This window comes from Schistocerca americana, chromosome 11, assembly GCF_021461395.2.
Source record: "Schistocerca americana isolate TAMUIC-IGC-003095 chromosome 11, iqSchAmer2.1, whole genome shotgun sequence".
Taxonomy (NCBI): Eukaryota; Metazoa; Arthropoda; class Insecta; order Orthoptera; family Acrididae; genus Schistocerca; species Schistocerca americana.
This window is the reverse complement of record NC_060129.1, coordinates 191,730,612-191,755,092: the sequence shown is the minus strand read 5'-3', so window position 1 is coordinate 191,755,092 and position 24,481 is coordinate 191,730,612. Positions and strand designations below refer to the sequence as shown.

At 37.5% G+C, this 24,481-nt stretch overlaps 1 protein-coding gene across 4 annotated transcripts in view; it reads right to left on the bottom strand.

Annotated features, from left to right (window-relative positions):
- The window catches only part of LOC124553713, a 194,263-nt gene that overhangs the window by 102,940 nt on the left and 66,842 nt on the right, over nucleotides 1–24,481 (bottom strand). For all 4 annotated transcript variants that reach the window (XM_047127610.1, XM_047127611.1, XM_047127613.1 and 1 more), the window contains one exon: nucleotides 1,471–1,617. In XM_047127610.1, coding sequence (XP_046983566.1) covers nucleotides 1,471–1,617 — 147 coding nt within the window. The remainder of the gene's footprint in view (nucleotides 1–1,470; nucleotides 1,618–24,481) is intronic.

Sequence of the window (24,481 nt, the reverse complement as noted above, 5' to 3'; positions counted from 1 at the left end):
GCACAACATTGCTCAATTTCTTTTCAAAGCTCCTTCATTGCAGTTCTGCTCAAGAAATTTATTATGATTTCAAGCTGTTGCCTCAAATAACAGTTCTGGTGACAAAACAAAAACATCTGTGGTGTAGCTCCAAATATGTGTGTGTGTGTGTGTGTGTGTGTGTGTGTGTGTGTGTGTGTGTGGGCGCGCGCGGGCTTGCGAGAGAGAGAGAGAGAGAGAGAGAGAGAGAGAGAGAGAGAGAGAGAGAGAGAGAGAATCACACTGCTAGTTTTGGTACTCTGTACACACATACATTACCCATTTCTGCGCAAATATAAGAAGGTTTCACTATATAATATGAGCATCTTATGCAGTGAAATGTACTTATATTTTAGTACAACTGTGCTGATCACTATCGACATTAGCATACAAATAACTATTTCCTTTAGATTTTAAATGTAATCATACCACATCTATCAATGGCAATAATGTGTCAGGCCACTAACATGAATATTGGTGATCCTGACTTAATACAAAGATTTACTCACAACAAAGTAGGTCACATGTTTTAAGTGACAGTAAGTCAATCTTTACCATTCTAAGAAATGTGCTTATGTTCTTCTTTCTACTTGCCATTCCTGTACAACAAGGTGAGTGAGGTCTTAAGAGCCCAGTCCAAACATAATTAGACATTGTCATTAACGTACATAGTCACCCTTTGTTGCTCAATACCTCTTCATTTGCCTTCTGCTTTCCCAGGATGAAAAACATTTGGCACTGGTATTATATGTCTCTACTCCCTTCATTAGCCTCTCGCAAGGTACAGGTTTCTGGTCCTTACATTGTCAGGTTCCAAGCAAAACTCTTCATAATTCTCAGTATTTTCCTGACTTTTAATGATATACTCTTAGGCATCAGCTGAAGATGCCCATCTCGGCATTTAAACTGGCTATCTCAGTGAGGAACACTTAACACTAGTTTGAGCCCAAGCATGAGACTGAGGAGAAGGATAAGATGGCAAACATCTTGTTAACTATCTGGGTAATGACCACGGCTTTCTCAAATAGTTCATGCATTTTCACACCCAAATTTGTTACTATAACTTCGACTTGTTTCTAAACAACACAGTGTCTTTGTCTGTTGCTTTCTCAATAGCTACTCACATCCAACTGAGGATACAGCAACTCACAATCCTGCCACACTTCCCAGCAACTGCTAGCAACATTTAAGTCACATAAAAAGACAGAAATTCTCATGTTCAACCCTCATGTGAAGAGCGTCCCGTAAAATGAAACACTACCAACAGACTGAACCCTGTCTGTTGGTGGATGGCTAACATGGCAAGTCACTGCTCCAATTTGAATGTAAGTCATGTCATAAAGCAAGAAGTTTGAATACTGCAATCTACTGCAATGTAGATTTACATGACTTTACCTTGACAGCTAATTATATAGGCACCAGAAAAGTGAAATGATGCACTGCCCCACCTACCCTGAGCTAATCTTGCTCTTCAGCTGGTTACTGAGTGTCCCATCCAGCAGCCCACCACGAGCCACTGAGATGCGTCTCTTCAGCCCCTCCGACTTGTTGCTGCAGACCAGCACTGCTGTCGATGAGGTGGAGCTGGTCATCACCATGCTGCAACATAGCCACACTGACATTAACGCAAGATGTTATGGCAAAATTCTGCTGCAGAACACACAGATCCATCAGTCGAAAGTGAATGAGAAATAGACGGAAGAGTGGTAGATCTGAGAAAGATAAAGAACAACAGATATGTACCTCAAAAAGCTGCTAGAGAAATTTATTTTGTAGCAACTAGTTTCATAGAAGCATTTTGCTCGTTTATTTAATCGTTCCTTTCAAAAATGCAGTGTAGTATAGCTTGAAGTTTTCTCACTGGTTAAAAGATGTGTTTTCCCGTGTTCAGCCTCTGAAGATGACAGCACTGGGTTAGTTGTCAAAATATAGTGCAGAAAAGTGAAACTGACCACTCAGCTGAACACCAAAAAGTACAATATCAACTACTTAATAAATGTTAAAACAAAGTAAAAGAGGAATAGAGAATCTATACTTGTACTTACTGCAAAAAAAAAATTAAAGAGATGTTTACTGCCACTCCCAATGGAATAAATACTTTGTGGTACAGACCAAATAGTGACAAGAAATATCACAGAATGTGTTGCAAATACTGACAACAAATATTACCAACTGTGATACAGAAATACTAACAATAATATTATACAATATGATACATTTATCAAGGGACATTTAAAAGTAACCCCTGTGCCAAATTTCAAAATTTAGGAAGGTATTTACAGAAAGTTTCATACATAGTGACACATTTTATCTATTAACTGTAGGGGATAGTCACAATGTGGAAGACTAGCTAGCAGATAGTTAAGAGGAGATTATTTTACATGTTTATTAATATGTATCAATATAAATGTGTTATGGTTTGAAGAACTTTTGTACTCTTGCTAGGGTGCTGTACGTTTTCTGCTGTTACATGATAGAATGCTGTTACGTGAAGATTCATCCATAATGGCATGAAAATAACTGTAATACGCTGATTTGATAATTGCCATATTTCTATAAGAGCAAACAAGACTTGTAGCAACTATTCATTGATATTGGGGTATCCTTTCCTTTCCACAGGAAAGTACCAATTTACAGGTAATTAGTCTTTGTATCCTTTGGCCTCTGAGCAGGGAAGGAATATCTTTTTTTTCCTTGCTTAGGGCTGTACCAATTTTCTGGTTGGAATTTTGCTAAGACAGGAGAGTCTACCAGAAATAGTAATGCTATTTTATTTATTTATTCATCTGATGTTCCAGTGATCCATGTTGTGAATATACCACAGGATACTGAACATGTCCATTTTACAAGTCTGTTGTGGTTACATTCTAGTTAATATTAAAGAAAATAAATATTACAGAAAATTAATGTATTACAGAACAGTACATATGTTTACAATAATAGTAAGTCACACAAAAGAAGGATCTGGAAACGAATCGGAGGGTTACAGCTACATGAGTAATACACACTGTTGTTCAGGAATTTCTCTGTGATGTAAAATGACTCTTGCAAAAGGATTTTTTTAACAAGAGCTCATCATTCATGAAACAATTTGTGAAAGGAAGGCATTAAAAATCTTACAGCCACTGAAATAGACCCCTTCAGTAGTATATTTCGTTCCGTATGCTCATAGCGGATATCATCTTTCCTTCTACTTTCGTGACTATGAGACACATCATTAATTTTTTTTTTTTTTTTTTTTTTAAAAAAAAAGGACTTCTTTCCCTCATGCACAGTGGATGTGAGGATTTCAAGTTCCTTAAAAACATTTCTTCATGTGCCTCTAGGATGGACTCCGCTCACAATTATTATGGCTCTTTTCTGTGCTTAGTGGCTGATTTCCCCAAAATATGATTCTGTAATCCATAATGGCATGAAAATAGCTGCAACAAGCTGATTTGATGGTTTCCATAATTCTATAAGAGCAAACAAAGCATAAAGCATAAGTTGTAGAATACTGTCTCTGACGGAGTTTCAAGATAAGGTTTGTAAAACAAAAAGAAAACTGTATCTGTCAATCCGGAACAGTTCTGATGTTGATGCCATAGCACATTACAATAAATACTGCAAAATATTCAAGACTGTAATATGGACATCAAAGCATATATATTACAAGGAAACGATAGTCATCTCACATAACAAAATAAAAACAATATGGAAAATAGTGAAAGAGAAGATCGGTAGAACCAGACATGAACAGGGGCAAATAACATTAAGAGTAAATGATACACTGTTGATTTATGTGTATAATGTTACAGAACGTTTTAACAAACATTTAGTAACTGTTACTGAAAAGATGGGGTTGTCATGTTCTGTAGATGGTACCATGGGATACCTCAGACTACACATTTCAAGTAACTTCCATAATATGAATTGGCCCCTAACTACCCCAGCAGAAATAATGTCCATCATAAAATCTTTAAAATCTAAAACATCTAGAGGGTATGATGAAATTTCAACAAAGATAATTAAAGAATGCCGAGAAATAGTGCCAAATTTCAGTCCAACTCCACTTTTGCCAGCATTCTCAAAAATTTTAGGAAAGGTAATGCACAATCAGCTATAAAACCTTCTTATCACAAATAAAACTGTCAAAATTGCAGTTTGGATTTCTAAAGGGTTCTGATATTGAGAAGGCTATCTACACTTAAAGTGAAAATGTACTTAATTCATTACACAAAAACTTGCAGGCAACTGATATATTTTGTGATCTGTCAAAGGCACCTAACTGTGTAAATCACAGTATCCTTTTAAGTAAATTATAAAATTATAGTGTAACAGGAAATGCTGCAAAATGGTTCAAATCTTATATCTCTGGCAGGAAACAAAGGGTATTATTAGGAAAGAGACATGTATTAAGCTATTAGGGATCATCCAACTGGGAACCAATTACATGTGGGGTCCCACAAAATTCCATCTTAGGGCCCTTACTTTTCCTTGTGTATATGAATGACCTTTCATCAATAACATTACCAGATGCCAAGTTTGTTTTGTTTGCTGATGATAAAAAAATTGCAATAAATAGCAAATCAAGTAAAGTCTTAGAGATCAGCTAATAAAATATTTGTGGACATTAACCTTTGTTTTCTAGGCAATTCTATGTCACTAAACTTTGAAAAAACACACTACACACAGTTCAGAACCTGTAAGGGATGTCTCACGAGTATATGCCTAACATATGATGACAAGCAGATAGAAGATGTGGACAGTGTTAAATTCTTGGGGTTACAGCTTGATAATCAATTCAACCGGGAGGAGCACACCACAGAACTGCTGAAGCATCTTAAAAAATCTCTATTTGCAATGTGAATTTTGTCAAGACATAGGGGATATAAAAATGAAAAAGCTAACATACTATGCTTACTTTCACTCCATGATGTTATATGGGATTATTTTTTGGGTTAATACATCAAGCGAAAGTTTTCAGGGCAGAAAAACATGCAATAAGAGTTATATGTGGTGTGAACTGAAGAACATCCTGCAGAGGCTTGTTTAGGAAACTAGGGATACTAATTACTGCTTCCCAATATATTTATTCCTCAATGAAATTTGTCATTAAAAATAAGTCACTTTTTTTCAAAACAACAGCTCTGTTCATGGAATCGACACTAGAAATAAGAATAATCTTCACAAGGATTTAAAGTCGCTTACTCATGTACAAAAAGGTGTGCATTATTCAGGAACACACATTTTCAATAACTTGTCAGCAGCCATAAAAAAACTTAACAACCAATCAAATCTAACTTTTGCACCATTTCAGTGCAGTATTGTGTTCATTGGAAATAAGTATTATAGTAGTTCTGTTATATGTTTATTACCTTATAAATAAATAAAAAAACATTGTTTGATTTTAATGCAACCATTCCCTGGTTCAGGTCGAAAAAAATCGATTTTCAGTTTTCATCATATTTTGATAGATTAAGGTTTTATTTAAGTACTCTGAAAAGGATTTTGTTGAAACTTTTTTTTTCTCTCTCCAACATTTAAAGTGAATTTTCCTACCACATGTGCTTATGCGCCATGCCCACTTTTTTGTCACCCACTTTTCTGCATATATTTTAGATCTTTATATTCCCTACATTGCATGTTAGGGATATTTTTTTTTTTTTTTTTTTTTATACTCCCGAGAACGTTGGCTACCCTTGGAATGCAATGGTCGGTATTCTTTTGTTTCTGCTGTTCGTAAACAACACACTTTCAAACACGTGGTCAGTATTTTTCAAGTGTGATTGCGATTAGTTGTTATACTTAAGTTTGCAGTGCTTGTTTACATGTGTTTTGTTGTGTTTATTGAAGATGAAACATGAAGGCATTTTCAAGGAATGAAAATTTAGAGGAAACAAGTTTAGAAAGCTTTCTGCACAAGAGGTTATGTCACCTTGCAATAATGTTTCTAATTGTAATTTTTCAAGAAGTGCATCATCAAAGAAGCTATCACCTTTTCAAGAATGTTACAACGAATTTACTCTAAGTGACAAGGGGTGCAGTAACATTATTATAAATTTGAGATTATTATCAGATGTAATTTCCAAATTTGTTCAATGTAGACAGTATGGTGAATTACAGAGTGTGAAAATTTGTGAGAGTGCCAGTGGGAGAAAAGGCCTAGCAATTGCTTTGGATTTAATTTGCACTAAATGCTCAGCTGTGATTTCATTTATAAGTTCTTCAAAACCGGATGCAAGTGGCCCTTATCAAATCAATACTAGATTAGTTTATCCCTTCAATCCATTGGCAAGGGCATGGCTGCACGGAGAACATTTTGTTCAGTGATGAACTTACATCAACCACATTAGAGAAAGCTGTATGTCAGGTCAGTGATGAAAGCATGATTCTGGCTGCTAGGGAAGCAGTGGAAGAAAATGATGGATGTTCGGATATTGCAGTTGCACTTGATGAAAGTTGGCAGAAAAAGAGGACATACTTCTCTGAATGGAGTAGTGACTGCCATGAGTGTAGACACCGGTAAAGTGTTAGATGTGGAGATAATGTCTAAATATTGCAAATGTTGTAAAGTCAATGAACATAAAGAATGCAACTGTCTGGCTAATTTTAGAGGAACAAGTGATGGTCTGGAAGTTCATGGAGTACAACAAATATTTCATCGCTCTGTAGAAACAAGAGGCGCATGTTACACCAAACATTTGGGCGATGGTGACTGTAACGCATACAACAATGTTGTGAACTCTAAGCCATATGGAGATGGCATTATTAGCAAAATAGAATGTTTAGGCCATGTTAAAAAACGTTTGGGAACATGGCTGAGAAAACTAACTGTTAATATGAGAGGAAAAGAATTAGAAGATGGAAAATTGTTGACCGGACAGGATCAGTTAACTAAAACTGAAATAGAAAACTTGCAGGTATACTATGGGCAGCCAATTAGAAGAAATAAAGAAAATCTGGAGGCAATGAAGAGAGATGTTTGGGCCATATTCTTCCATATGACCTCTACTGATGATACGTCATATCATGGATTGTGTCCATCAGGAGAAAACTCATGGTGCAAATACAATATGGCTCAGGCAAATGGAGAATCTTATTCTCACCAGCATTCTCCTTCTGCTGCTGTTATTACAGCTTTAAACCTGTTTTCAGAGACTTTGCTCATCCTGACGTTCTAAGGAAATGTCTGTATGGGCAGATATGGAACGCAAATAATGTTTCAACAGCATAATTTGGAACAGCCTTCCTAAAACTGTATTTGTAGGCAATCATACAATGAAACTAGGAGTTCATGATGCTGTTATTACATTCAATTGTGGTAATATTGGAAAGTGTTGGGTACTAAGAAAACTGGGAATTAATCCTGGTTAAAATATGATCACTGGGCTGCAACGTTGCAATAAAATGAGGATAGCCGATGCAGAAAGGTCTGCATCTAATATGGCCAAGAAATCAGGCCAAAGAAGGGCATCATACGCAGCAGGATAGTTCTAATTAGCTGTAAGTAACAAATTTCAAAATTTTTTTGTTTAAATCAATTCCCCGCAAACTAAAATTTTCAGTACTGCATAACATAAAAAGCCACCTCTGGTATTACATTCATCAATATTCCCCCATTAGGAAGTTCATGAAAACATATTTTCTCCAGAAAAAACTTAAAGTTTTTGGTTAATAAATTTAAAAAAGTAATTCTTAAAAACTATAAAGTGGATGAAGTAGATTTTAGTACATTTGACTATTAGCATCATGCAGTATACAGTAAAAATATTAAGGTACTGCATCAAATAGTTTTTTTTTTCAGAAATGGGATGAATACTTGCTTAAATTAACACAGGTTAGATAGGCAGGGTGTGGTCCCCTTAAATTCAGCGCATTACTGCGATCTTAGTAAATGAGTGTTGTAAAATGATCCTTTCATATAGTTTTCATAAAAAAGATGCTAATTCCACTTGGGACCTGTGGAAAGTACATTAGCTTATTTGTTTTAGTTGTAAATATTTGTCAAGTATTATCGTTTTTCTAACATGTTCTACATCCTGGAGTATCTCCTCACTACAGATCAACTGGAATGAAAGTAAATCTAATCTAATCTGACCAACATAGCTTGCTATCAGTATGTAAATCTAGATATTTTGATGTATCTACCCCTGTTATCTGCTAGTCACCTAGTTTTTCTTGTATTTCTTGATCTTCTGTTGTTGCGTGATATTGAACGAAGTTTATTTTACTGTAGTTAACACAATCACCACTTCACAAGTTTGCAGCATCCCTAAAAACCATATTAGCTGACATTGCAACTTTATCTAATGAATTATCAAAGTATTGTAAATATTGTTATCAAAATGGCAAATTTACAATACTCAGTGCAATGAGGTAGCCCATTTATAAAAAAAAGACTGAAAAACTGGGTGCCCAGAACTGAGCCCTGAAGCACTCCACATGCAATCTTTCTGATCATGCTGAGACGCCTTCTCATCTTTCTGTTAACTATCTGCTTCCCATTACAGAAGTACAAACCAAACCTCTTCCCTACATCACAAATGTACCTAGGTATGTAGCACTGTGTAAAAGTTTCTAACGTCTGAAACAGTCAACCACTTCTTAGGTCACAAAATATTTCAATGAACTGCATTTTTTGTTAATTGAATACAAAACAATGGCAGCAAGGTAAATATTGCATTTTCTGTTGAAAATCTTTTCCAGAATACAAACTGACTTTACGGTCACAAAGACTTGTAAGAAACTGCGTACATTCACTTGTATTTTATGAATACTTTTCCTGTGAATAGCCACACTTGGGAAGTTTTGCATCTATGTGTGAGGTCTCAGAAATATTGCAAACTGTTTTGAATTGTTGTTACATGTGACTTCTGGCAGATGTTTTTCACATTCACTTGTTCTTTTAAAATAACCTTGCAACTGACATTGCTGAACTTGCAGTAGTAACGAACTTAACACATTAGCTGAGGTTGCATTTCCTTTACAGTGAAAAAAATATACAGATTGTACATAAAGTCTGGGAAAACTTTCAATTATTTATTGCACAAGAACCAAACATTATACAGATATCATAGATACGTCACTTTGCAGAGACACCCTGAAAGTTTTTATTCATGTATACCACCACAGTGTAGTTTGGTAATTTGGTGATAGTCATCTCTAGTCACAAACATGGCAAGATCAGGTGCATAGTGAGCTTTCTGTGTGTTGGAGTTCGACAAAAACAAGTGTGCTACAGCTGTTCAATGGATGTTTAGAACCAACTACAGCAAGAAGCCACCAACAAGGAAGGCCATTTATCACTGGCACAACAAATTCGTTACAACGGGTTGCTTGTGCCTGGCAAAGAGAAGCGGATGTCCCAGTGTGAGTGAAGTGAATGTGGAGCATATATGAGAGACATTCATAGAGAGTCCAAAGAAACTGGTGCGCCGTGCATCCCATGAACATGAAATGGCTCCAATGACAGATTGGAAAGTCCTGCATCAGAAGCTGTCTATGAAACCATTCAAATTGGCGCTAGTGCAGAAGCTCAATGACGACGACAAAGACAAGTGTTTTGAGTTTTGTTTGCAGTTGCAACAATTGAATGAGGATGGGGATGGCATTGTTGATAGCTTAATTTTTAGGGATGAAGCCACTTTTCACACTAATGGGAAAGTGAACAGGCATAACTGTCAAACCTGGGGTACAAAGCATCCACACAAATGCACTGAATTTTAGTGTGATTCCCCAAAGGTATATGCTTTTTGTGCCTTGTCACATTATCAAAAACTATATGGGCCATTCTTCTTTGCCGAGAGCACTGTCACTGGAATGTCTGATGCCTCAAGTGCAATCTGATTCTCCATTTATCTTTCAGCGGGATGATGCTCCACCCCATTTTCATCATGAAGTTCGTAGGTACTTGAACACGGAGCTGCCACATCGATGGATCAGCCGTGCTACAGAAGGGGACAGCTGTTTCATGAAACGGCCTCCCTGATCAACAGATCTCATTCCGTGTGACTTCTTTCTGTGGAGACACATTAAGGATCTGGTGTATGTACTGCCTCTACCACGTGATATAGCAGAGCTCTGGGAGAGAATATGGGAAGCGACTGCCACACTTGACTATGTCATGCTGGGATGGGTATGGCAAGAATTCGATTACCGTATTGATGTCTTCCAGGTCAGTCATGGTTCGCATATCTAATGTCTGTAAAAAACTTTCAGAGTTTCTCTTCAAAATGCAATATGTATGACATCTGTACAATTTTTAGTCCATGTGCAATAAATATTTGAAACTGTTCTTTTTTCCATTGTTACATATATTATCTGACCATGAGTTAACTCTGTGGGAGCTGTCATACAAACGTTGGTAACAGGAGGCACTGTGAGGAGGACTCGGGGAAGATCACTGAGGCCTTTTCCTGAAAATGCAAAATTTGCAGCAAGAATAATGTAATGGAGGAGCAGGAAGGGAAGACCCATGCCACAGGCACACCTGGATCAAGTCAGGAGACAGCTGATGAGGATGGGACAAGGTGGTAGTGAGGAGGGATGGTTGGCAACTGGCAGTTGGAGTGCTACCAAGATTAAGACATGTCTGACAGTTTTTTGTGGCTACCAGCAACAGGTTTCAGCTGCCAGAGTTGAGGGGAGAACCACCTCAACATAATGTAAGAGTACAGTATGTGCAGTAGATTCTGCCCTTGGTTAGGAAAAATTGGAATAACACTAATTTTAGGAAGAAGATAGTATTGCTACAATGTAGCAGTCATGGCAGAAGTGTAGGCCCTTTATTTCAGAAATTAGGGGAGGAGTATCACATCACCAGCAGTTTCAAGCCAAGTGCTGAGCTGGATCAGGTGGTTATGGATTTAGGGTCCCTGTGTAAGGATTTCACAAAAGAGGATCAGGTAGTGACAGTGTATGGAGCAGGGAACATCCTAGACAAGAATAGGACATACTATATAAATGGTGAAGTTAGCTGAAGTAACTCATAGCACCAATGTGAGCATGGCAGGGCTATTCCAGTGGCAAAGTCTGTATCAGTGCTGTACATGTCAATGCAGAACTGGAAATGGCGCTGATGACTGCTGGTGGGGCACCATCGCAGTGTACTGATGTGGACTACTGGGAGATGAGGCTACACTGGGCATGATCTGTGCCTCAATGGTTTTGGGAAAGGGTGGTTGGTGGAGTTGATTAGTGAGAGTATAGTGAGTGGGTGTGGGGCCACACATGGTCAAATACACTAAGATAAAAAAAACTGAAGCACCATGAAGCAGTTACCTGAATGGGTTAGAAATTTGTGGATGTGATGTGCGTGTACAAACAAAATCTTACAGTTTCTGAAAAATTGGGCTATTTACTCAAAAGAAAGAGCTCCAAAAACTGAGCAAGTCAGGAACTCATTGGTCCACCTCTGGCCCTTGTGCAAGCAGTTATTTGGCTTCACATTGACTGATAAGAATTGTTGGATGTCCATCTGAAGGATATCGTGCCAAATTGTGTGCAATTGACATGTTAGATTATCAAAATCCTGATATAGTTGGAGAGATCTACCCATAATGCACCAACAGTTGTAAACTGGGGAGAGATCCAGCTACCTTGCTGGCCAAAGTAGGGTTTGGTAAGTACGAAAACAAGAAGTAGAAACTCTTGCCGAAATTTAAGTGTGGTGTGGCTTTCCATGTAGAGCAACAAAATGGGGCATAGAATATTGTCAATGTACCATTATTCTCTCAGGGTGCTCCAGATGACAACCAAAGGGGTTCTGCTATGAGAAGAAGAAATGGCATCCTAGACCATAACTCCAGTTGTGGGGCTGTACTGGCAGGTGGCAGTCAGGTTAGTATCCCACTGCTGTTTGGGGTTTCACCAGACATCTTCGGCCTCGAATCTCATTGACTGGAGTACAATTGTCTTCAGTGATGAGTTCCACTTTGAACTGAGCTCCAATCACCAGCAAAGAAGTGTCTGGAGACACGCCAGAGAGGAACCTCAATGTTGCCTGCTGTACATCCCAAAAACCACTAGAGGTAGCCTGAGATGATATTTCTTTTACAGCAAGACCCATTTGCTTGTCATCTGCAGCAACCTTACAGTGCCACAGCGTACTGACAATATTCTATACCCCATTTTGTTGCTCTTCACAGCAAGCCATCCAGAGTTTACGTTTCAACAAGATAATGCCTACCCATACATGGGGAGAGTTTCTACTGCTTATCTCCACATTTGCCAAACCCCGCTTTGGCCAGCTGGGTCACACCATCTCTCCCCAGTTTAGAACTTTTGGAGCATTGAGGATAGGGCCCGTCAACCCTTTCAGGATTTAGATGATCTAGTGTGCCAACTGGACACAATATGGCATGATATCCTTCATGAGGACATCTAACAACATCAATCAGTGCCAAACAAGCTGCTTGCACAAGGGCCACAATGGGATCAATTTGTTACCGACTTACTTGGTTTGTGGAGCTCTTTCTCTTGAATAAATAATTCAATTTCTCTGAAATTGTGCTCACTCATTTGTTTGTACATGTACATAACATCTACTGATTTCCATTCCATACAGATTATATGTTCATGATGAATTTTTTTGTCTAAAAGTGTATCAGTTGTCATGGGTAAGAGAACTAGGGCTTCTTTTAGGATAAATCATGACAACAGGCTCCCATCTCTTAAAAGGGTCTCAACCAGCTTAAGAGACTTCTCCACTGTGCAGGAAAAAGAATGTGATACACTGGAGTGTGCAAGTGCCAAAGAAATTTGCCAGAAATTATCTATTATTCATCAATATGTGCAGGGCATTAAAAATAAAGTACAGCAGCTTGATGTTGAATTACAGTCTTTTAGCAACATGGTAGTGCACACTAGTGCAGACATGATGAATTGCTGCATATTGTGCTATTATATGACTGTGCAAGTTGCTACTGTAGGTCTAACTATTTTGAATAGTCAGCTACTAAAGGAACAAAGCTAAATGCCAATAAGAAGCTAATCATTCTGGATATTTACCTCTCACCTAATGGTAATGTGGACACTTTCTTCAACAAATTAATTTAAGTCCTGGAAGGGGTATCAGCCCCAAAAACTAGTATAATAATATTTGGACGCAAAACTATTAACACAGGTTTTGAGGGTGAAATTAGTAATAATTTCCTACACATTTTGAGCACTTTTTATGTGGCACAAAGGGTGAACACTGCGACAAGTGTTTCAGAAAGTTCAGTTTCCATTTTAGACCACATACTTATGAGCACAGACAGAGAAAGTAAAGTTTTATACAAGATTTTGGCATTTTGGATGATTACTGTCAGATAATAAAGCTAAAGGCATACTCAGGGAAACCTGTGGAACTGCAAGCCCATAAGAGGATTCTCTCAGCATTGGCAAATCAAACCTCGGATGAAATGTATATGGAAAGCAATTTAGATGCTAAGTTATCTACATTTTTTACATTTCTTACATTAACCCAATATCATTGTGACATAACCTGGAATGAATAAAGATTAATAAAACTAAAAAAAAAAATCCTGACATGCATTATTTTCTGTAAAACCTTAGAAAATCTCTTGAGTAGTGAGACTGGCTGATAGTTAGTAGTACCTTCCTTATCTCCCGTCTTCTACAATGTTTTATTTAACAACTGCATACTTCAGTCCTTGAGGTACTATTCCCTGCTCTGACTGATACATCAAAAATATGGCAAAGGATTTTACTCGCATGGCTATTGCAGTATTTAATAATTTACTAGATATGTTGGAAACTCCAGAATAGTCCTTTCAACTTCCTGTATAGTGACTTCTTACATGAACCTGTTGTACTGTGCCAGGTACACTGGGTTGCAGAAAATTTATGCCTTATTTACAGAGCCTCCCAATCATGTCTGCTGTTACTGTTAACAAATATTTGTTGAATATATCAGAAACTTTTCTTGGGTCACTAATAAGATGATCCTTGTATTTTACTGGCGATTCTCCCCATTTTCTTCTTTATAAAATTCCTGTCAGTTTTTACTTTATTGTTTAAGTTACCAATTTCTGCCTTCAAGAAATGTTCAATGCCTGTACAGGACTGCTGAGAAATCTACTGCACAGACTATAACGCCAAATATTACTGGGATCATCGGATATCTTGGCTGTCATAAAGTTCTCATTTTGTTTGAAGATAAATTTTGATATCCTCAGAAATCCAAGGCCTATAACCTTATTTAGAAGATTTTCTTTCATTATTTATGAAATGTTCCTTTGCATAGGCTTCTACTTGCACTGGTAAATAAATTTGGAGTTAACATCAATATCAGCACATACTGGAGAACAGTTGTAGTACTCCAGACTTTAGTGAACAGCACCATCTTTAAATTCTGCTTGAGCAACATCAGGTAGGCAAGTAAACTATTATTTAATTACTTTGTGTATGACATTTGTACTAAAATATTGTATTTCTGTTTGTCTCATATCGTGGGGGGAAAATGTTAGTAAAGTGATCCAACAGTGTTCTGACAACGACACAATTGGACAGGTTACTGACAGTTCAAAATAAGAAAACTTCATGTCATCATTGTCAGATCTTCTCTGCACATTCTCGTTCAACGAATGTTGGAAAATTATTTATACATGATGTATCACTTCACGAGAGGTAGTGAACAAGTATTGGTCACTGCATAATATATCAAAGTGTTATTAATAAAAAGTGTGTTATTTACATGTGTGTGGATCATGTATATAGAGTAGTGTGCAATGATCCTACCAACAGACAAGGAGGAGATTTTTTCAATTTTATTGATTTTTGAGTAACAGTGAAAAGCCTATGAGATATATATATTTAAAGGAAAGGGTTTTAATTTTGACTTTTGTTGTCCAGTTAATGTTCCTCTGGAAGTTATTAACAAGCAGTCTATTTTGTAAAATATTAGGCACATTGGAACATATAATGGAAGTTTCACGTATGGACAGTAAATCAAAACTAACTAATTTGATATAGTGTTTGAACAATAATTCCGGAAAAAATACAAAGAGGGAACCCTTAATTTCTTTAAAGTGACTAATTTTTTACAGTCCCTTGAAATACTTTCAATTCATTTTTTGAGTTGAAATTTGAGTTTGGTTGATAACTCATGAGTTGACAACAGAACATTACAGTTATCCGAAGTTTGCCTCAAAACACAGAACCTGTGGAAATTTCTCAATAACAGTTTAAGATTCAGTATGGGATTGACATATAAAGGAAAAAAATAACTTTGAAGAATAACAGATCCTACATTAACATATTCATCAAATTTACTAACTGAAATTTTGGTAGAAAGATAGTTTGAAGTGATATACTTAAATATTAAATTGCAGCACACTCAAATAGTACCCGTGGCTGATCAAATTCTATGGTTCAAAGTGTCATTGATTTGTGAAATAGCTAAAGCAGTTCTTGGACTGTGGCGATGATTTACGTGAATACGATATTCCAGTGCCTGTGTTGCTAAGAAGAATAATGCAATGTTCCTTCAGACATGTGTGCATTTGTGTAGAAGTACAGGTTGTGATACAGGAATGACAACATACAGAAGTCTGGGTCTGACTCCCAAGTGGTTCAGATGACTGCTTGCATAATGCGGGAAATCCTGGGTCAAGTCCCAGTCTGGAAAAAATTTTCACTGTCGGCAGGTGATGACTGATTGTACTCACAACCATGAACACATTTCATGTACTTCACAAAGGCTGTAGTTGTCACAGTGCCTTTCTTCTTAACAACACAAGCACTGCAATATTACATTTATCAGCTGATATCAGGCAGTGACTTTCAATTGAAATGTCATCCTCTCCTATGGGAATTGCATAATGTATGTATGTATTTATGTATGACAACACATTGTGTGTCAGGAACGACAACATATGGAAGTCTGGGTCTGGCAGGGAGTCATGTATGGGTAGCCAAAGCAGTTAACGTAACTACATGGATAAAATGGGAAATCTGAGTTGGAGTCCCATTTTGGCACAAATTTTCATTGTTGTCATTCCCTTATACAACTGGTGTTTGCTTGTATTTGAAACTGTGAATACAGTTCATGTATTTACATGTACTTTTAGAAGAAATCTCTTTTCATCTAGGCAGACTGCTGTATATCAGAACAGATAGGATTTTCCATTAAGAATAACATAAATACAAGGAAATATTCATATGGGGTGTAGTCTCACTAATTAACATGGTCACATACCTGTGAAAGGAGTTAGCTCAAAGACATTAACTATTTTCTAATATGCCTGGAGGGAGAATACATTGCTTATTTGTACCCTGAGAAATCTAGCTCACCTCATCAGTATTTAAGCAGTGACTGGTGTTCAACTCCATGGGACACTGTTCAAAAAGCATATAACTATCCATATTACACCAAGTAAAACAGTATGCAGCCAGTGAAGTACATCATCACAGCTTACAGCAGGATGGGATTCATCGTGGTAACCAACATGTGCAGGACACTGTTAGAAGAACACTGGAAAATATTGAAAGGGTTGGTCATTGTGGGAAGACCAAATTTGCCATAAAGGCTGCAGCACATGTAAAGACTCTTGCTTCTGCAACAATCTTATATTTTTACAAGTGCAGTTTAGCTGTCTACATACAGGGTCAACAGGGCGGCACCTACAAGTACATCAGTGTGGCCTGTTGGTGATTTCGATTCGCCACCAGCAGTCTTCAGCTGCAGTTGTGGGCAGAAAGCAAATACAAGACAACACATTTTGTCTTCAACAGCAACCAGAAAGCAGATGTCGGCAGTCTGTCTAGCATCATGTAACTGCCATGAATTTGGGACAGCAGTATAGCAGCCATTGGCGTCATGGCATCCACATGCTGGCAGTAATAACATAGAGCAGAGTGTCTCTTTCAAAATGGTAGCAACTTTTGCATACATATTGTCTCTAATGAAATGCAAAGTGTGTTTGCTGCAATAGTTCTATTGTGTGTCAATGATTGGTGTAAACACTTGAGAACAATATTTATCTGATCAATTACTAGCGTATAGTTAAGTATATCAATTAAAAGTGGAGTCCAATATAGCTCAATTGAACCAAGAATTAACAAAGCAGCTGTAGAATGATAGGAAAGAAATGCAGAAAGAAAACGGATACTTGAAAAGGGAACTGGGTGAGCAAACAACTATCAGCTCTCTGCACAAACATCTAATAATAATCAGACTCTTACTAAAAAAATGTTTAATAATTAGGGTACTGCTAAGCAGATTAATAGTGATAATCAGGCTGTGAAAGGAGAGTTTACTGTGCAAATAACTTATAGTAATTCAGCTCTCGAGTTAGTGGTCTCTGAATAGATATCCAAAATTAGGACTCAAGTCCATGCTCATACTGATGAAGGTCAAGCTGAAAAGAAGAAGGTATTCAATTAAATAAAGAAATTAACAGAGGACTTTTCCAGTTCAAGATTAAATTTGCTCGAGGATTTCGAAAAAGATAAAGACACTCTGTGCAGATAAAAATGTACGGGCACAGGGAATAATGCACGGGCACAGAGAAAAATGCACGGGCACAGAGAAAAATGCACGGGCACAGAGAAAAATGCACGGGCACAGAGAAAAATGCACGGGCACAGAGAAAAATGCACGGGCACAGAGAAAAATGCACGGGCACAGAGAAAAATGCACGGGCACAGAGAAAAATGCACGGGCACAGAGAAAAATGCACGGGCACAGAGAAAAATGCACGGGCACAGAGAAAAATGCACGGGCACAGAGAAAAATGCACGGGCACAGAGAAAAATGCACGGGCACAGAGAAAAATGCACGGGCACAGAGAAAAATGCACGGGCACAGAGAAAAATGCACGGGCACAGAGAAAAATGCACGGGCACAGAGAAAAATGCACGGGCACAGAGAAAAATGCACGGGCACAGAGAAAAATGCACGGGCACAGAGAAAAATGCACGGGCACAGAGAAAAATGCACGGGCACAGAGAAAAATGCACGGGCACAGAGAAAAATGCACGGGCACAGAGAAAAATGCACGCGCACAGAGAAAAATGTACGCGCAGAGTGAAAAATGTACGCGCAGAGTGAAAAATGTACGCGCAGAGAGAAAAATGCACGCGCAGAGAGAAAAATGCACGCGCAGAGAGAAAAATGCACGTGCAGAGAGAAAAATGCACGCGCAGAGAGAAAAATGCACGTGCAGAAAGAAAAATGCATGTGCAGAAAGAAAAATGCATGTGCAGAAAGAAAAATGCATGTGCAGAAAGAAAAATGTATGTGCAGAGAGAAAAATGTACGTGCAAAGAGAGAAGTACATGCAAAGAAGAAGTATGTGCAAATATAGATTCGGCTAGACAAGAATTCATACAATCTATCGATGAAGTAAATTTCACTCTAGACAAGAAACAAGAAGACTTATCTAACTTAAAGGAAGAGATCATAAAGGAAAGATCTTAGAGTCTATAAAGAGAGGGGTAGAAATAGATTCTAGGAAAACTGAGAACAAGGTCACATGACCACTGCATGTACTTAAGACCTGGAGGCAGGTAATTGTGATAGATTTCCAACACACCTAACAGAGATTAGGGTCAACTAGTTGAGCTAAATATGGCTCTTACTAATTTAGAATTGTTAATGCCAGCTGTTAAAATACAGGATGAGCCCTCAGCCATCTCTAGCATCTGTAAAGCAGATGAAGTTGTTGCTGAGGAAAATGCTAATAGTGTTAAACCTAGTAACAGTGAGGATATTAAAATCAGTTATTTGGTACGAAGCACTGAGATTCTTCTAACAGCCAAAGCTTGGCAGGAGGAAATCTGATTAGGGAGTAGCATTTATCTATCACATTTTTGCCCCAGAATCAAACCTGAGGGGACAGTACACATCATTATTTTTCTGAGGACTTTTGTAGGTGCATTACCAGCTTCATGAGACAGTAAGAAGAAAAAATGATTTACTGTCAGACATTTGGAAGCCAAAGTCACAGATTGGGGAGTCCTGCATCGTAAAGATTTCCAAAATTGACTTTGGCAGGCAGTTTAAAAGAGAGATATTGGTCTGATGGCAAGCAGCACAAACTACCATTGAAACTGTTCTATCCTAAACCATATAATAGAAGTGGGGAGAATTTAGGAAGTATTTGGGTGGCATCTACCTAGAACAAAGCTTTTAGATGAACACATTAGTGAGAGCCAGTTGATTAAGGTGCTGATCAGTCATATTTCTGCCAATTTTAGGGAGAAAATGACTGCCAAGGAGTATCATAATATCATTACTATACATAATTATCTCGAGCAACTGGATATTTTAAACAAAACTAGGCACGAAAAACAATCAACATTTGATAAAGATAATTTTCAGAAATGTAATGAAGACCTTAGAAGAGAAGGGGAAGTAGGAACTAGTCAGTGCTGTCAACTTTAGTGATATACAAATAATGATGAACTGCACCAGAAAAGCATCAGGAAGTTCCATAGATTAGAGAAGAATACTTTTTTGGGGAACAATCAATAGCCTATTGGTACAGTTATAATTGAGCAAACATAAAACGATGAACATCTTTTGCTAGGGGCCATATGAAGAGACAAATAAGAAGTATCACTGGCCCCAATATTTAGGCTCAATCAACTTGGAGAAAGAACACTTATTACATAACAACCTTGAGGATGAAAAACCATTTAATAGTGAATGTAAGTTTAAAACCCATTGTTATAGGAAAAGTACTTGGAGAAATGGCTTACATTTTTGTCAATTCAGGTGTGACATGCATTACTGCTCAAGCCTTATTGAAAATGAAAGAGAAACGTTGAAGTGACCAGTGTTGCCCATTACTGGAGTCCAAATAGTAGGCATCACTGGAAGTAGAGGGAAGTGTGTAAAAGAAGTAGTGTTCTTATCTCTAAGTTTGGATAATTTAAGATTTTATCAAATTTTTTTGTTGGTAGCAAACATGAAAAATCATCTCATTACTAGGATTAGATTGGTGAACTCACTGTGGAATCACATTTGCTAAGAAGTGCGGGATATTTATGTTGGCAATTCTTGTGTGCTCTGTGGTAGTGGAGATGGCTATGACATCATGCGTACTGGTTTTCCATCACTGTCACCGATCCTACTGACTTCAGACTTAAGCAACTTCACCTTTTGGAGGTTCTTTTCTGGTGGCTTGACACTTGAATATTTATTGTTGCCTTGTACCCAATCTATATTTCTTTTTGTTTGTTGAGCATAATATTTATGAAAATAGAATAATTACGGTTACACTGAACAACTGTAATGTATGTAAATACTGCCAGTATATCTGGTGTAAACTACGTTGTTGGTACCTATGACACTACTGGTAGGGAGGACTATACTGGGTGGCTAGATTTCGTTGCTGGATTATAGAAGCAAAACCAAAACCTACACAGTACAACAGAATTAAAAGATCACTTCCTTGAAAGCCTGTAATTCTCTCCTGGTTCCTTTCTGAAGTTTGAAATTTCCCTCACATGTACCTACACAGCCTTCCTGTGGAATGGTGCAAAAGGATGACACTCTGAGATGGAAAAAAGGCCAGAGCTCAGAAATTCATGTGAAGGTGGGTTAATAATGTCTCACTAGCACAAAATTTCACCAAAATTTTGCCCATTGCCATGATGGATGTGTCACATGATGGGAGGGTCGTCACACTCCCTCTTCAACCCACACTTCATCCCTTCCATGATGCCTCCATAAGAGGTGTCAGAAGTGCAATACCTAACAATGACATCATGAAATTTTGTAATGGATGTCCCATGAAAAAATTCTACACACATGGCCATTCAGAACTGACTTTAAGAGGCCTCAGGAAGTAGCACAAAGGGTATCAATGAAACCATCCCTTTCCGTGGGGAATTGATTTTTTTTTACACATTTCATAGTCAGAAATGACAGTTTGCAGTGCAATGAGCAACATGACTATGTTCTTTACAACCTTTGTTACCGCTGACCCACCCAGACATTTCAATATTTCTATACAGGCATTGTGACATAATTTTTGCTCCCGTGTAAGGGGCGAAACCACTAGGGACCATTCAAAACTTTATGACACAATTTGACAGTGATCTGCCACAGCAAAGGACGCTTATGCATTTTCAGCCCTCCTTTTTCTCATCCTTCGATTCCAGATGCCTGCAGGTTCCTAGGCCTACTTTGCAGGTTGTATTTGTAAGAGCACATTTTTAAAATTCTCAGGAATGGTGGGCAGGTGTCACTGTTGGTGTTGCTGAATTGGGGTGGGGGTACAGGTATCTTTTACCATTTTATTCACACTTGTGTGGATGTCACTGCCTCCCATCATCACACCACAGGACGGCATGAAAAAGGAGGGCTGAAAATGCACATACATCCTTTGCTGCTTCAGATCACGTTCACAATTTGTCAAATAGTTTTCAATCATTCCTAGTGGTTCCCACTAGTATGAATGCAAAAGTTCCAGTCACACTGCACTCCAAAAAGCACTGTCACATTCAGTGGGGTTGCATCCCCACAACGCCCTTAGTGAAGGCTTGAAATGTCACAGGATGTCAGGTTGTCACAAATGTCATCCTGTTACTCACTGCACAGTGAACAGTCTTTTTCAACTGTGAAATGTGTGGGAACCAAAACCGTATGGAAAGGTGTGGTTTCATTGATGACTTCTATGTCACTCCATGTGGCATTTTCTCATTTATTCTGAGTGGCAGTATGTCTGAAAAGTTTTCTTTGGCCACCCATAAGAGAATTACAATTTAAATGCTGGGCGTCATGGTTCTGATCATCACAGAGCTGTCACAAGAAAGGATGAAATGTGGGTAAGAGGGGGTGTGATGACCTTCCCATTATGTGACAGGTCAATGATGGCATTGGACAAAATTGCGAAGAAATCTCATGCCGATGTGACACCATTAACCCACCTTACATGTCACATGAACTTCTGAGCTCTGGCCTTTTTTTCGCATGTTTCGACATGCGCATTATCGAGCCTGAGGATGATGTCCCAGGACGCCACACTTCTGCACTATTACAGAGGTAGGTTGTGGACACCTCTGAGCCAAATTTCTGCACTCCAATGGGAGACAATTATGGGTCTGGAAATAGTAATCCTTCAGTTGTGCTGTGCAGTGTATATAAAGGGATAACTCTATGATAGTATCTTAACAGTAAGACACAGTAAATATCTTTGTGGTGTTAGTGTTCTTTCAACCAGCAGCAGGCTAAAATCAGTTTGTATGATAATTAGGAAGATATACAAATAACTGCAGCCACAATATAAAGGAGTACTAATTATGGAATGTAAAAATAACAATACTAATACAGACAAAACACATGCAGTGGTGAAGTATGAAAGAATGAATATGGGATTATTTTCTGGGGTAATTCATCAAGCCAAGCTAAAGTTTTCCGGGCACAAAAACGTGCAGTAAGAATTATATGTGGTGTGAACTCAAGAACATCCTGCAGAAGCCTGTTTAGGGAACTAGGGATACTAACTACAGCTTCCCAATATATTTATTCCTTAATGAAATTTGTCATTAAAAATATATCACTTTTTCAAACCAACAGCTCAATTCATGGAATCAATACTAGAAATAAGAATAATCTTCACAAGGATTTAAAGTCACTTAGTCTTGTACAAAAAGGTGTGCATTATTCAGGAACACACATTTTCAATAACTTGCCAGCAGCCATAAAAAGCTTAACAACCAATGAAATTCAGTTTAAGAGAAGCCTAAAGGATTTATTGGTGGCCAACTCCTTCTACTCCATTGATGAATTTCTGAGGAAAACCAACTGATTTGTATATAAGTACAACATAACTTCTGCACAATTTCAGTGCAGTAATGTGTTCACTGAAAATTTGTGTGTGTGTGTGTGTGTGTGTGTGTGTGTGTGTGTGTGTGTGTGTGTAAGTATAATCTAACTTCTGCACCATTTCAGTGCAGTAATGTGTTCATTGTAAATAAGTATTACAGTAGTTGTATTACATGTTTCTTACCTTATAAATAAATATAAAACTTTTTTATTTTAAATTCAGTGCAATAGTATTTGTAAAATGACTCTTAGTGTTCATTAAAAAATGACGATCATTCCACTTGGGACCTGTGGAATGGTACATTAGCTTATTTGTTTTAGTTTAAATATTTGTCATGTATTGTTGTTTTTCTGACATGTTCCACATCCTGGAGGACCTCCTCACTACGGATCAATTGGAATGAAAGTAAATCTAATCTAATCTAATCTTAAGCTTGTGGCATAGACATTATTTCATTTTCATAATTTCATTATGTAAAATTGCAAGTATTCCTGAAGTGAAGTGGCCATTGGGTATCCACTGGAGATTATCAGTAACTAATTAATAAATAGAACTAAAGATAATGAAAGTTATGCATACTCAGTGTTGATATCTATGAAACTTAGTTTTACGAGACTTACAAAAGACATTTACCTGGAAGACATTACAAAGAAACTTTGTTAATAAAAAGGCATAAATACTACAAGTTAAGTGACAAATGTTACATATTTATCACTACTATTAATTTAAAGGGGGAAAATTTACAGAACAACTAATAACAGACATTTTAAGTAATTACATCTAAATGAATCCATTTTTATAAGCCTTATAAAACTCTTGTTCTATTATTAAATGGAAACATACAGCTTACGTTTGTATGGTTTTCTTCACATTGGTAATACTAACTGATATGGGTTTTTTTAATCACTGAAACATGAGGGAATCATGTTGTTATAAATGTATGACTACAACGGAGCCAGTGTAACAGGCCTTTGAAGCAGAACCTAGTGACATAAAGCATATGAAAAAATGCAATTGTGAAGAAAGCATAAGGATATGTGATTGTATAGAAATAATGTAACATTAATAAAACTGATGCCATGAAAGTTCATATAGTCATTTTGACTTTGAAAGTAAGACAATCACAACAATCACAACAACAACAATAACAACAACAACAAAAACAACAACAATAATAATAATAATAATAACAATATAATGGATAATAACACAAAAAACCTATATGAGGTCTGTTGAAAAAATTCCCAATCTTTGGCACAAAATTTTTCTATGCTTACCTTTTACTTATTGTGCATGGCCTCCTTTGAAATACTCTTTTACACAACTTTTACACCACTCTGAACACAGTTTCCACTTCCGGAAGCAGTTTGTGTGTGCCACTTGCTGGATTGCACGAAGCGTCGTTTGCAAATTTTCTTTTATGTTGTCTACTGTTTCAAATCTTCATCTTTTCAACTTTGGAAATAAAGTCCACTGGAGCCAGGCCTGGAGAGTACAGAGGATAAGGCAGCACAGCAATTTTGTTTTCTGTGCAATAGTCACAAACCAACAGTGATGAATTTGCAGGTGCATTATCACAATGCAAGAGCCATGAATTGTCTCAGCACATTTCACAGAGTTTCCTTCTCACATTTTCTTGCAGGCATTGCAATACATCCCGATAGTACCATCAATTAACATTTTGTCCCTGTTGCACGAAT